Here is a 15,418-nt window from a genome sequence, read left to right as displayed (position 1 = left end):
TCTGTCTGTCCTAAAGTTTGGAGGTTAGTCCAGATTAACCAAACAAGTGGAAGCACTTTTGAATATGTTTATTGAAGAAACCATGAAGTACCTTTCCTACTGCTATAACATCACTGTAGGCCATACCCTTGTTTAGCAGCCACTGTTGTGGCTGGCCTGTCCTAATCCTTTAATAAGTAGATGAAAAAATGTTGGTCTGCTGTCTGATTTAGTAATGCTATTAGTCAGCAGCTTGTCACTTGCAAGGTTTTACTACATTAACAGCGTAGAGAAACAGATTTCTTGTGATCAGTATAATTTTGTCTGTCTGTTTTAATTATTTTACACTGCTGATAGAGTTCATTTAAGTAAGGAGACTAGGAAATTTCCTTTGACCTTGGCTGTTATTTTAGCAGAAAATTTTTGTCCAGGTCAATTTCCATCTCATGTCTTACTATGCTGTGTTATGGTCTATAAATGTGGTATTCCTAAAATCCATTGAAGAAAAGGTCAAATAATTCCTATCTTTAATGTAATTGTCGTTACAGTAATGATGATCTTATTTCTTTGGCCTTGTATGGTTAATAAAGAAACAGCAAGGAAATTATCAGGAGCCTGTTCATATGCAAATGCAGGAAGATTTCATATTATGTTCTCATGTAAAAATTGAAGCTAGTTTCCTTCTTTTTGAAGATAGCATGTTGAAATGAACATACATGTTTTGATTTCTTAAACCAATATTTTTCTACATTACCAAAGAAAGTTAAGCCTAACAAAGATTCTCATGTTTAAAATAGATTTTTTTTTGTATCAAGAATTTAGCAAAAACCACAGAAGCTTTTCAAAGGTTCTTCAGCAACAGTTTTGTAAAAATACAGTGATATTTGATGTCTGACAGAATGAAGCTGTTCCTAGGTCTTGGATGCTTACATGTCAGAGGCATTAGCTTCAATACTACATTTTTTTTCTGTACCTAAGGTGCTGAATAATGCACATTTCCTCCATCCATTATAAAAATACAAATTTGGACCAAGAAGGATGGTAACTCTCAAAAACCAAGATAGTTTTTTGCAACAAAACACCCCGAATATCTTGTTTATAACTGAATTTGTTCTTTAAATGCCTTCCTGGAGAATTTAAGTCTGTATTTCCAGTTTTATATTGTGACAAGTGTCTCACACAAGTTCCAGCTGGGAGGCACATTTCCTGAGGAAGCTGAGTAGAATGTAGCAGTTAAAAACATACCCTGGCAGGCCAGTCCCAGAACTGTGTGGAATTCAGCTGGAGATTTCCATTGATAATTTGGCCCTACCTTGATCCTCATTTAGCTTGAGAAATGAGGGAAGAACCACAGATAACTTCATCTCCTCTCTTGTAGAAAAGTAGTATTTTTTGTTTGCCTTTTTTACAAATATAATGATATTGAGAGTTCAGTTTCTGAAACTGAATTCTGATTAATTGAACAAACCAGTATATTGTACTATTCATCACTGCAATTAAAGCATCATTAGTACTGTGTACTGAAAAGCTCATTATTACAATTCAGTTCATCAGAAACCAAGGCTGTAGATTTGTTAAGTGTTGAGAATTATGTGAAATATGATGCTCTGAATTACTTTAGGGTTTTTTTTAGTAAATTACTATTGTAATATCAAATTGCATTCATTCAAGTCTTTAAACCTTCTAAGGATTGTGAGACAAAGGGTGTGAGTAACTTATTTGATTTAAAAAAAAAAAAAAAAAAAAGCAAAACTGAAGTGCAGGTAAGATAGAAAGCATGTGATATCAGTTACCTGGGCAAAAAAGCTGCCATTCAGAACCAGCTGTCAATACTTAACTGTCAAACAGATGAACTGGAAGTGTGTGCTGTAAAGTTTCAGAAGTCTGCTCTGACCCCAGGCTGAGCCATGGCTCAGGAAGGCTTTGTCAGTGGGGCTTGCAGGATGCTGGGGCTCAGTGCCAGTCTTCATGCACTGGAGAAGACATCCCTGTTTCCTTTTCCAGTCTCATCTCCATAGATTAATGCCTTGGCCCTACAAATTAATTTTATTTTGGGACCTCTGCCACTTTTTCTCTTTGCCAAACTTCCCCTCTTAGGTACTTCTATTCAATAAAACCCAACCTGTCACCCAACCCTGAACTCTTCAACCCAAATTCTGTAGAAATCTGTCTTGTTTTGCCACTGCTCCTGCTTGTCCATGAGGAAGTGGTAGTTTTCCAGCACTCCTAAGGCTGGGTTCCTTCAGCAGGTGTTCTGAGATGAATATGCTTTGATTCTTCCTGGTGATAACTGCTTCTGCAGGTGTTAGCTGAGCTGCCAGAGAAGTTAAGCCAGTGGTTTTAGTGTCATTCCTATGCAGGTATGAGTGAGTCAGGAAGAGGGAACTACTTTTTTGTGATGTATGGATAAGACAAAACCTTGTTTTTCTTTTTCCCACTCCTGTGTTCTTCAAAGAGTAGTGGAGCTTGCTGTGAAAATAAGGAATATAATTATATTTATACAAGTACTGCTTGTTCTTAGTTTGAACCAGCATAAGAGCAAGGAGACAATGCACATAAGTAATTTTTGTAAGAGATTTTTGAGTTGTTTTATCTGGAAAGGATTTGACAATATGTTCTAGGAAAATCCTGAATTATCTGCAAAAACAAAGACCTCTGGGAGATTTGAGGATCTTGCTATTTACATGTTGAAATGTGTATAACTGTCTTACAAGTTATAGTGTGTTACTTTCTTACTTTAATTTAAACTATCTAACTACCAGTATTTATCTTCAAAACTTGGAGTACTTAGCATAAAGACACTGAAGTGCCTTTGTGTTTTTTACCACTAGGCACTTGATTCTGCCAGTAAATAAGAACAGGCGACTTGCAATTGCTAAGTATATGTAAAAAATTCAAAGTAGGTCATGTGAAGCTATAAAATAAGTCAAAATTCAAATAATGTGATGAACACCATTTGCTGACTCTTGATTCCAGTGTGTGTTGTGCAGGTACTTTGTTTCACTATGTCCTGGAGTAGGTCAAAGTCTCACTTGGTTATGTCATCCAGAAAATCTGGGAATCTCTGTTAGGACTTTAGTTAGGATTGAGTTGTTAGATCAAATTATGAAGCTCCCTAATGAGCATAATGAGGAAATCTTAGGTCAAGCTTATATGTGCTATCAAAATGCTTAACACAGCCAATATCTGTACCTGAGAAATTCTTTTAATAGAAGTGAATTATGTTTCCTGTGTCAGATGTGTATAGTCAGCCCAACAATGATTTCTTAATATATATGTTCATATAATAGGTTACTAAATTTAAAAAGTTAACCAAATAGAGAAGGCTGTAAAAATACTGAAAGCAAAAACCATTCTTTCTGCGTTGCAGAACCTGTCTCAAGGTGCTTAGCATGACTCAGTAATGCCTGCTCTTGCTGAGTAAGCATCCTATGAGAGTCAAGCCCTTGTTCTTCATGGCAGTGCAGCAAGGAGGTAATTTAGCATGATCATTCCCTTGCAGGACAAGACTAACAAGACAGCTGGGCTTATTTTAGGGTTGTGCTAAGTACAAGTACTGTGTGAGACTAGAGAAGAATCCAAAAATCATCAAACAGAGCAGAAATTACTACTTCAGACTGCTCCATTTTGTTGGTTGGTTTGTTGCCTTTTTAGTATCTAAATTGTCTTCATTTTGTTGTAAAAACGATGGTCAAATAAAGCAATAGCTTTGAAATTTGTAATGGAGTTATCACCTATTGGCTCTGCTCATTAATTCCTCCGTCACCTCCTGCAGTATTTAGGCATTGGCCTATACTTTCCCTGAGCTGGAATTCTGTGATTTTTAATTGAGGCTTGGTGTTTAGATGATATCTCCCTATGCTAGCAGATTGATTTGAGACTCGGATTATCTGGGTCTCTGGGAAAGGGGCCTGGAGGCCTAAGCTAGCCAGCCTCCTCCAGCTGTTGTTGACAGAAGCTGCAAAGAAGCTGGGTGCACAGATGTGGGTTAGAGTGAGATCCTGACAGTGCTCTGGGCACAGCTTTTCGGTGTGTTTAAGCCCATACTCACCTGCTATTACTCTCTTTCTTTTACCATGGATATGAGCAACTCTTGTTTTACCTTTTCTCCTAAAGTATGTGTCCTACAGTGATTATTCCATCTATATTCTTGATAATCATTTATGTGAAACCCTTGGAATTACTGGTTTTTTTTACTGGAATGTGAAAAGTACCTGGATCCAAAGCTCTGTCTTCAGAAGGCTGAAGAAGTTGGTTGCATGCTAACTACTAATGCAAGGGACATGTAAAAATTCTCCCAGCTAAATGTAAAGAGCTGATCTCTCGTGTTCTTTGCTCAAGTGCCTGATCCAGTTGAGGCAAAATATTTAGTGTAGGGGACTTTTATTAGAAGAAAAATCTCCAGGAAAGAGTGAATTAATTATTTATTTCTATTTAGCATGAGGGTAACAGTTATATCCTCTGAGTTTTTTTTCTTCCCCTTTCTTCAAGTACTGTGGTGGGAAATGGGTTTGTCTATATTTTTCCTGAAGAGGGAGTTCAAAAGGAAACTCCTGACCTGAGTATCATTTAATGGAATATAGGAAATATCCTTAGTAGCAGATGGCAATGTAGGAACTGTCTGTAGTTGTGATATTTATCCATAAGTATCTGTACGTACAATATCATATACACCTTTTGCTTAGTCCACTTTTTAATGAAGTTGTTTTCAGTTCTTCAGTGGAGGTGAAGAAAGCTCTGTAATCAAATGTTAAGCAGACAGGAAAGCATTAGCAGCCACGCTCAGAATAATTTTTCTTCTGCAGTTCAGTAAGCTTCTTATTGAACTATTTCGCAGTAGAATGAAAAGCTGTGGAACCTACATTACAGGGCAGAAACTAACCAGTAATTACATGAGATTGTTAAGATTAGCGAGTTAAAACTCTTGTATTCTTTGCAGACTGTAGCTGGGGAAGACAAAAGCACATTTGTGTCTTAGAATATAAAATACCTCTAAGAATCTAGCATTTTGTATTTTTTAATATATTTTTTAATATATGTTCTATTTAAGGCTTTATTACTTTGCACCATTGTAGTGAAGCAATCAAAGCAAAAAACGGTTTTTAGAATTGGCTTAAAACAAATCTCTGCATAACACTTATGGGAAAAGTGTATTATTTCCTGTATTGATCAATGCTGCTGTGTTGATCTTGACTTTTTAAAAATATATTTCTCTAATGGTTTTGTATAATTTGATGTTACCGTGTGGGGGGTTTTAAAATTATTTCTCTAAAATTATTTTTCTTTTTTGGAATTGTACATCTTTATTTATGCCTTGCAGCAATTCTGGATGTGGGAGGTATGTGACAGCATGAAAATCCTGCCTGGCTTTTTTAGGCTGTGTGTCTGAATGGTGCCAGCTCAGAGGAAATACCAAAATTTCATGTACTGTCTTCAGCCCAGTTGTCAGCTGCTCCTGGGCACTTCCTTCAGGCATTGTGTCCAGTTTTGTCTGGAGAAAGAAGATGTTGCTGAGCAGCTGCTCCCAGCTCTTGCCCAGCTCAAAGTGCTTTCTGGTTCTCCCTCAGATATAAAATGTTGCTTCCTTGCATAATTCCCTCATAACTGCTGGTCTGACTAGCAAAAGTGAACTCTCCCTCTTGATTTTTTTAGCTGTACCTAAAATAGGCTGCTCAGTGAGAGAGGCAAAAACAAAACAAAACAAAAAAAAAATCATAACATTATTACTATCAACACAATTTCTTAAAACTTAGTATTTTTTACAGATCTTCAGCAGTTATGTCGACAAAACCTGTATTTGGAAGAGTAGGATGCTATTTTTATAGTGCAGTTTTTAGTTTACTCTTTCTTATTGAGCACAGTGAATGAAGATATGTAAAAGAATGCAGCTTGTCTGCTCTTCCCAGAATAAATGGAAGAAAACCAGTAGGGCTGTATGTGCAATTAAATAGTTTTCTTGTTCTTTTTGTAACTCCTTAAAAAAAAAAAAAAAACCATCAAACTAAACAAACAGCTATTTTAGAGATAAGTTATCCTACATGTTTATTTGATTCCTTGCAATTTTCCAGGGGAATAAATCCATATATGTTACTAGTTTTAAAAATTTTCATTAGTAAAAAGCTAATCAAAAGTTTGGGTTTTGCTAGCTAAAAAAAGTGGCAATTAAGTGTTTGTTTCTCAGGATAATATTCATTCTTCTTTTCATGATTTTCTGGTTTTTAAAAGTCTTCTGAGTGTCCAGCCTGGATTATAAACAAAATAACTTGGAGTCACTTTGGAGACTGAAGATGCTTGTATTTGATTGCTTGTATGCAAGCAATAAAGATTGTGACATGGATCTAGGCAGTGTAGGTAAAAGTTTATTACACTTAGTTTTGATTGTACAAATTATTATCTAAGGTCATTCTTCCCTCTGTTTGTTTAAGTAGTTTGCACTTCATTAATGATTCACTAGAAGCATTGAAAATGAGACTCAGTTAACTAATTGTAAATAATTTACTTTTTATAATGTATTTATAATGTATTGAGCATATTGTCAGTTCTAGCAACACTTCGGTGGCTTTCTCTCTCCTCTGGCAATCCACTTCGTAGGATTTTCCAGAGAGGAACACTTCATGTTTTCCAGAGAAGCTGATGATCCAGCATGGGAGGTGAAGGCTACTGAGTTCCCTCTGGGGAGTTCACTGGGGGTTTTTCTTGCAGGCTGGTCTCAGAGCACAGGTCACTACTAGCCAGGGCACTACTCATGGACAAACAGCTGGGCAAGATGCTGCTTTCACACCTCTGAGTGCTTCCTTGGTTGTCAGACCTCACGTGGAAGGCAGTGTCCTTCCCACAGGCAGGGAGTAAAGGGTGGAAAGAACCCCCTTGTGCAGCAGGCAGTGTGAACATTTCAGGTTCAGCCTCGATGACTCCTAGCAGTAGCATTCTCTATGAGGCCACTCTTATATCTGGCTGGAAAACACAATTCTGTGCATTACTTCCTCTTAAAAAGTAAATCCAGCATTTTCTTGCCGTTTTAATTTCTCGTTTTTATTTTGGGGGGGAGGTTCTGAAAACAGTCTGAAAATAGAACAAGGTTTTAACCTAGATGCCATTCAGACTAGGCAAGATGTAGCAAGGAAAGATTATTAGAGCAGTGACCCTGGGTGTCAGAGATGATCCAAATCTTCTCTTTGCTGTGTGTTACAAGTGCTAAACAACCTTTCACCAATCTCCTGGGAGCTCCTACCAGAACTGCATGTGTTTGTATGGCTGTCCCAGGCTCTGCAATCCCCCACAAGGATCTGGGGGGCTGTACTCACAGTTTTTGTGGTACTTGATTTGTACCTCCCTCTGCTCTGCACACTGGGCTGCAGGCTCCTCATGGGGCTGCACACCAGCAATACCCTTTCCCTTCTGAAATACTTGGAGTGGCAAGATTCAGCTGCCAGCACTTTGCTTCTTCACCTAGGAGCTTGTATCAGTGTTTGTCCATAAAGGTCTGTAGATAAGCTCCTAAGGCATAAAGATGCTGGTGGAAGGAGTTTATTCAAACTGAGTCCATCAGTGGTGGCAGCAGTGAGGAGGTGCTGGTTCCTTGCCCAGCTGTGCTGCTGCTGCTGGGCCAGAGATGGACTCTGTGGCAGGCAGGGCTCTCAGGCCATACCCAAGCTTGTCCCAGGAAGGTTGGCTGTCAACTTCAGTTTTGTGACTATCTTATAAGTGTAGTTTGCCTTTTTTGTGAAACAAAGCAAATTGGCTGCTTTTAAAAAAGCAGTACGTGCTGCTTCCTGCTTCTGAGGTCAGCACGATCACTTTCACTGGTGACACAAACACTAAGAGCAGCACAGAGTCTGGATCTGTTCTTTTTCCTGCTGGGAATTCTGGAATAAGTGATGTGCATGAACTACCTTAGCTGTGATGATTAGAGCATATTGCTGTGTGACTCATGTTGTTCATTGCTGTTACCATGGCTGTTACAGCTACCTTGTGAGATGTTTATATGAATATTTTTTATAGTATTGAAGTGGTGGTGGTAACAAGTGTTGGGGATCTTTGTTTGCATTGTGAGCTGTGTTTAAAGACAGTGTTTTAAAAATACTGTCTTTGGAAATTGTTCTGATCCATGGGAAATCTTGCTTAATACTTAGAAAGCTGTTTCTGTTTTTCTTATCATGAAGCAGAAGGAAATGTGTTTAGCTGTAGGCATTGCCTCTAAAAGCCACCATCATTTTGTTATTCAATCACAAGAATCTAATGTAAATCCTCTTTTTTTTGTTGTTGTTGAGCTTGGGGGGGGGAGGTTTCTTTGCTTATTTTGAACTATTACAAACTATGAAATAGCCATCATCTTTCAATATATAACGCCAGAAGAAATGTACCTCCTCTTTTATACAGAAGATATATTGTTTTAAACCTAGTTGAATACCCATAGCTGTGGCACCTACATTGCATCTGCATAACATAACTAGTTTACTAGAAGAAAAAGAGATGTTTTTCTATCATTTTGTTGGGATTTACTAAAGATTAGTATAATCATGCCTTCTTCCTGGATTAGGACTTTAACTATAGATGAACTTCCACATATTAATGCAGCGTATTCATTATGATGAAGATTGTTTAGCAATCCCCAAGTTTCAGCTTTTCTTTCCAGTACAAATAACATTGATCAGGCAGGGAGTTTGGTTTTACTATGGTGACAAATTTAAAACATCTCTTTAGCTCTGTTAAAAGTGATGTGATGTTTGAATCATTCATTAAACTTGCTTATTCTGTTCACTTTTATTTCTTTAAGTTTGGTGTTATTTTTTTACAGAAGTTATTTTAATTTGCAATTTCATCTGTGTTCCCAAGTCTGTAATATTTGTTTTCATTTGCTTTTTATTTAAAACTGACAACCAGACAGAAAACTTATTCACAGTTTTGGTCTTTCCATGTAAGTGGCTGTGTTCAGAAGCAGTACATAAGAAAGACGTGTTGATTTGCATACTAATCAGGGGCTGGTGTTTGTCACTGTAGAGTGCTCACATGGCCATGATCGACACCCTCATGATGGCTTACACTGTGGAGATGGTCAGCGTCGAGAAAGTCATCGCATGCACTCAGCAGTACTCAACCTTCTTCCAAGCTGCAGAGGTACCCTATGACATTGAGGATGCTGTCATGTACTGGATAAACAAGGTATGAGTGCTGGAAAAGCAAGCTGGGGTTTTCTTTGTTATCTGTATGATTCAATTAGAGATGAGAGGCTAGGATGTGTATTTGTGTTTGTAGGTATATCAGGACTGTTCTGATACAGACTGTTCCTACATCTGCTGTTTATGCAATTTAAAAAGAAAGGTTTTCAGAAATAAGTTAAACATGTGTGAACCAAATAAATGGGAAGTCTAAATTAATGCTGGAGTATATACTACATATGACATCTCAGGTGTCACTGTCATGTTGAGATGCCACAGTGCCCGCTCAAGGGTCTCTTTTTGGTTCTTGATAAGTTGTCATCTCATTGTGTACTTTGTCATGATTTAAACCCAAAGGTATTCTGTTTCTTTGAACACATCTTGCTTGAAGTGATCTACCTTCACTGCATAATCAAATCAAGTGACAAGGATACCCTGCTAATCAAATGTGACTGAGCATAATAAGGGAAAGGTTAGTTTGTACAATGTAAAGCTAACAAGCAGTGACCTTAGACATCATCCAAGACTGACATTTGCTTCAGGGCTATAGTCTGAAATACTTGGTTTATCTCTTTAGTTCTATGTTCATGATTTTTAGAGATTTTGAAGGACTTCTAATTTCTGTGACTTGTTTCTTAGAACAGACAACTGAATGAACTGTTTTGTCTCTAGGTAAATGAACATTTGAAAGACATCATGGAGCAGGAACAAAAACTAAAAGAGCATCACAGTGCAGAATCTGCAGGAGGCCAAAAGGTAGGTGGAGGAGTTAAAATATTTTAAGGAAGAATAAGCATTTATCCATGAACAGACATTGCAGGCATTGAGCTTTTAACTGCTTGTTAAAGAAAGCAAACCTGTAGTATTCATTTCGTTATTAGTTTTATCACTTTAATGAAAATACACATTTAAAAATAAAACTAGTAGAGTTGCACTTTTTATAGCCAGTTGTCCTTTCTGACAAATAAATTTTTGTTAGCAGGGAAACATCTGTTACATTAGTGTTAAGGAATTTAAAAATAATGACTACTTTCAAGTGAATTAAAACCCCGACAGATCTGATGTGAAAAAGACCAGCATTGTATTTTTTACATGGTTTTTAATATCTTTTTTTCCTTGTGTATTACATTAATATCAAAAGAGAGATCTGTATGTGATATCATGGGAAGTATTGCTCTGGCTATGATCCAAAATACTGGTTGATTACAGGTTTTATTATCTATACAATAAAACCAGATTATGTTTGATTCCCTTTCCTAACAGGATTTTTTTCTTTTGTTTGCAGAGCTCAGTTAATTAAGTAGCATTATATGCCCATCAAAATACGTAGGGATAGCAGACAGTTCCAGAGTATGTAAAATTCCTTGCTTCAGAAAGATCTTTTACCCTGTTGTGATATAACTGTTACTGAAGAATTGGTAATCAGTCTGAACACCTTTTGGTATTATCCCTGCCCATGAATGCAGAGCAGATTTCCAAGCTGCTGCAAGGCTGTAATCCTCCTTCCCAGCTTGGCCTGTTCTCACCTAAGCTGCTGCCTCCTTTTCAGTGCTGCTCTGAGGGAGTGGCAGGTTAGCAGCCTGGATTTGATGCTCAGCTTCCAAAAACATGAGTGTAGTGAATATCTTTGCATTTGTAGGAGTTTTTTAATATAAGGAATGCCAGTGAAAGCTAATGTGACTCAGCAAAAGAAAATGGTTCTTACAATAATAGTGTGACCCTGGTGCATAAAGCCTGCCATGGAAAATTTAAACTGTGTTCAGTAGTGACACTAGCATAAAAATCTGGAGAATAAGATGTCCTTGGCAAGTTTATTGCTCAAATTTAGATAAAAGAAAATAAACAGAGGACAGGGAGATAACCTGTGTTCCTCTGTCCTCTAGTGGTTTTTCTTTCTCCTGAAGATAATAGTAGGATGTTTTATGTGGTTTGTAGGTCACTTGGAAAGATGAGAACAATTTTGAAAATCAAAACTGTATGAGTCTTAGTATGATAAACAAATATATATAAAAGTTAAAACTATTATCAGAGCAATTCTATAAAATTATCTGTATTTGTAAAACTTCAGTAATATTATTTTCACTTTTTTTGAAACTTACATTAGGAGTAAAAGGATAAAATTTTTAGTTTGTAAATTATCTTCATTGTCAACATTTTAAAATCAATTATTGAAAGATTTATATAGTCTGTAACTGATGCCATAAATGGACTCAGGGGAATAACACATTTACCTGAGAAATGATATTGTGGTGTTTTAGATGAATTGTGAAGCTGTAACAGAACACAAGAGCCAGGTTTTGTTGGCCAGAGTACAAATGCATTGGCAAAAAATAGCAAGATCTTGCAACAGTTGCCATATCATTGAAAAAATGTATATTTAAAGCCCTCTCTTCTGTACACTGAATTTTTGATGCTATTCTCCCAGGTATGTTACGTTTTTTGCCTCACTAGGGATTCAGGTGCATGAATACATTGTCAAGTAAGGTATTCTGTGCTTGGGGGTTGAGGATTATTTAACTCCAGGTTTTCTTTGAGAAACTGTTCAACTGATGGTTAATTTACTGCTCTGATATCTCAGCTTTTCTTTTAGTCATATGTCTCACAGTATTTCCCAAGTTTCCACTTAGTCTTCCTAAAGGTAGTGGTCACTGCATGCACGCAAACATCTGAGGTTTAGAAACACATGAAACATCCCAACTAAACCCTGAATTTCTTAACTGAGGATCGTACTGAATGCTGGCTTTACAAGGAAAACTAATGCAGATGCATTGGATGAGTCCATCGCATCAAGTTCATCAGCATTTTTAACAGGAGTTTCTGTTAAATTATCATGTGGCTCCTGTCAAGCATCTCTTAGTGTTCATTCCCAGATGCCCAAGTGTTTTACAGTGATTATCTGTCTCCACATTGCATCATGTATTCCTCCTTTAAAAGCACAGAACCACTGGTGGCATTGGCCTTACCTCTGCGCTCAGAAAAGCTGTGAAATAACTGTAGCTCAATTCCTGTGCCAGGTTTGGGCCTTGTTGAAATACATACATAATTTTTCATTGCATGCTGTGCTTGACCTTAATTATTAGTAACAATAGGTATTCTTAGATTTAAAAAAGTGAGTAGGGGTGAATTAAATTCTGCCTTTGTATTAACTAAAGCCCTACTACTTGATTTTCCATTTTTTGGAAAAAATTAAATTATGCTTATATATATATATGTTTAGCATTTTCTATGCTCATATTACAGTTGTAGCTTAATTATTAGTATCTGAATTATTTTCTTTCTTTGATGTTTTAAAATTTCTAACTGCTGCTTCTATTTGTTTTTTAAAACTTAGCATGAAGGGGAACTGGAATTATCCATTGTTCAGCTTTTCTGTCTTCCACTATTATTTTCAGCCTGGGGCTTTTTAATTTGTGTTCTCCATGTTACCAAGGCATTTAGCAGTTCAAATGGTGAACTCCATATGAAAATTGAAGAATCTTTGCTATCTCCCTTTTCTAGACAAAACCTTTGTTTATTTAAATTTCAGGGTTTCCAAGGTATGAACTAAATTTAAATTCTGAATGTCCCTTCTGATTAGAGATGGCCAAGCAAACATGGGAAGAATACATAATTTTAACCAACAGGGAAAGCTCTTCTTTAGGTTTAATTTCTGGCCAAGAAGCAGGAAAATTAGGTACCTAGAAGGTGAAATAAAGTTAACATGTAAATTTTAAAATAATTTCATAATTTCCTACGGTTGCATATTTATAAATTAATCAGTTGTGAAAAATAATTTCAGAGTTGTCCTCAAGCCTGCCAAACTGTGTTACTGTACTGTTATAGAACTGTGGTGAATCTTTTGCAACAAAGAGTAAATTTCTACATTTACAAAAGGTTTAAACATAAAATACAGATTATTGGATACTACAAATTATAAGATATATGTGTTTTCTATGTCTGGATAGATAAAATCAGTATTAACAGATTATGAGGTTGCTTTTGTTTTCTTTCCCTGTCTTCTGCTACTAGCTGTCTGTAGAAGATGAGAGGAAGGAGTGTGTATGATTTTTAGTTCCAGGTAGTCCTCTGTGGACCTTGATCAGCTGGTGATTTGTGGTAACCTCATCTTTTTCTGGTAGAGTCTCTGCATCTCTTTTCAGAAGTAGGATTTCGAGTTTTGTAGTAAATAGCTTTGATTTTCAGGCTTCCACTGAATAATAAGTAGTGAATGTACAGTTGCACTGGTTAAATTGCTGGTTTTCAATGTAGTTGGAGCTTTCCCAAAAACATGTTGCTCTTCTGTCTGCTTCTGTGGCTTAGACTGAATCAGTCTTAACAGATTTAAGTCAAATGCAAATCCTATGAGAGAAACAAATGTAACTTCATTTAAGTAAGTTCTTCAAACTTTCTGTAAGATCAGTTTAAACAGTGCAACCTCTTGTGTGAAGGTAAAACACTAACTGTAGTTCCACTCTTCACTAGAATTTAATGTTTCATAAATCCACACTGCTACCAAAAGCTAACCTATCAAGAAGAAAAGTTTGCGGCAGAATCAGCTTCTTGATCCAATCAGTGCACAGCTGCATGAGCACAAGTGATGGTGCAAGGAAGGTAGCAGAAACAAGCAGTTAATGAAAGGCATGGCTATCATGTTTTAGCATCGTAAGATGAGTTTATGTGGAAATAAATTTATCATAGCCATGTTTGAAACTTTTTGTTAGGGGGATAAAAAATCATCGTGTAAAGCCATAGGCTCTCAACCTGAGGGACTATTTTGTTCTTTCACCTTTTTTTGTTGGTTGGTCGTTTTGTGGGTTACTAGTTTGGTTTTGTTGTTGTTGTTTTAAACATTGGGAAGAAGTCAGCCAGGATTCTCTGCTTAGTTTGTTTCATAGTGGCTGATTCTTTTGAAGTTCCAGGGCAAAAAAAGTTTATTCTTGATGATCTGAAGTGACAATTCAACAGCTACTGAATTCCCAGGTTGTCCAAGAGACTTCAGCTTTTTTAATCTCTTTTCCTTTATAGAAAATGTATACTTATAAATCTTACGGTGTGTTTAATTTAAATTTTAAGTCTTTCACCCCTTTGAAGCATATTCATAGTCATTGCAGTCACAGTGTCTACCAGATGAATAACTAAAAATATGTATTGGATTACTAGTTTTGAGTTGTTACTGTTAGGGAGAGCTGGTCTTTGGAATTGAAACGAATGTGTGCTTTTTTGCAAAGAGTGTTTCTTCAGCCTAGCATTAAATAGACATTGGTAGACTTTTTGAGTCCAGGTCTGAAATACACTGCACTTTGATAAATGCAAGAACAATGTTCCTGTTAGTGTTAAATAGAATAATAAGCAGCCTGGGTCTGATCTCAGCCAGTTTAGCCAAAACCTTGCTTTATGATAGGGTTTAGGATTCCTGATTGCAGTTGAAAATTAAGATAATTTGTTTTCAAATTTCCATGGTTTTCTATACACTGACTATTTTTCAGTGAGATTAAGAGAAACTGAATCCTGTGTAAAGGGTGTGACAGAAATGTCCAGAGCCACACACTGGCATGCATCTTGTAGATGGTTTCTTCTAAGTGCCTTTGGGATTCTTTCCTGCTACAATCCAGTGAAATGGAGGAGAAGGACATTGAGAATAACTGTGTTACTGCTGCACACCCATTAGTGCACAATAGCTTTTTCCATAAAAGCTCTGTATCATTACTACAGTTGTTTTCAAGGTTTTGTAGAAGCACAATATTTTAATTACATAAAATAATAAGGTTCCATAGCAGTTTGTTCTATGGTAGTTTTAAGCTGCATTTTTACCATTCCCAGAAAATATTTATCTTCATTAAAAACAAAATAAATTGTTTCCTGCACTTTGGTAGTGGGTTTGATTTTTATTTTTCTACAATGAAATCAATGGAGTGGTGACATTTTCTGCCTGTATTTATAGTACTGGTACATAATATTTTTATTCTTAATACTAGAAGTATTGTGCCAGAGTAGAAAAAAATCAGTGTGTTTCAGATTAGTATTTTTTTGATTGTGTAGGAGTTTGTGTATTAGTTCTGATAGTTCCTCTGCCAGTAGTCAAAACTCCATCTACATTTCAGGTCATTGCACATCATGCAGCTGATACTAATGTGATTTGTCATTGTAAAAATATAACTGCCTGTACCTCTTGTTGTCCTGAAAACTGTCATATGATTGTTTAAAAATCTTGTTGAATGTTACTGTTTGGCTTGAAGAAACTAACACAAGCTTCCCTGCAGTTGGGTGTACTGTACTACAGTGTGTTCATCCCTTTCTTCATT

The 15,418-nt window shown here is 36.5% G+C and overlaps 1 protein-coding gene across 4 annotated transcripts in view; it reads left to right on the top strand.

The window, feature by feature from the left end:
* Positions 1-15,418, top strand: part of CAMSAP2 (calmodulin regulated spectrin associated protein family member 2) — an 81,846-nt gene that overhangs the window by 31,857 nt on the left and 34,571 nt on the right. For all 4 annotated transcript variants that reach the window (XM_041420716.1, XM_041420715.1, XM_041420713.1 and 1 more), the window contains exons 3-4: positions 8,980-9,141; positions 9,810-9,893. In XM_041420716.1, coding sequence (XP_041276650.1) covers positions 8,980-9,141; positions 9,810-9,893 — 246 coding nt within the window. The remainder of the gene's footprint in view (positions 1-8,979; positions 9,142-9,809; positions 9,894-15,418) is intronic.

The sequence above is a fragment of the Onychostruthus taczanowskii genome, unplaced genomic scaffold (genome assembly GCF_017590055.1).
Source record: "Onychostruthus taczanowskii isolate IOZ18803 unplaced genomic scaffold, ASM1759005v1 scaffold65, whole genome shotgun sequence".
NCBI lineage: Eukaryota > Metazoa > Chordata > Aves > Passeriformes > Passeridae > Onychostruthus > Onychostruthus taczanowskii.
This window is presented reverse-complemented; position numbering and strand designations above follow the sequence as displayed.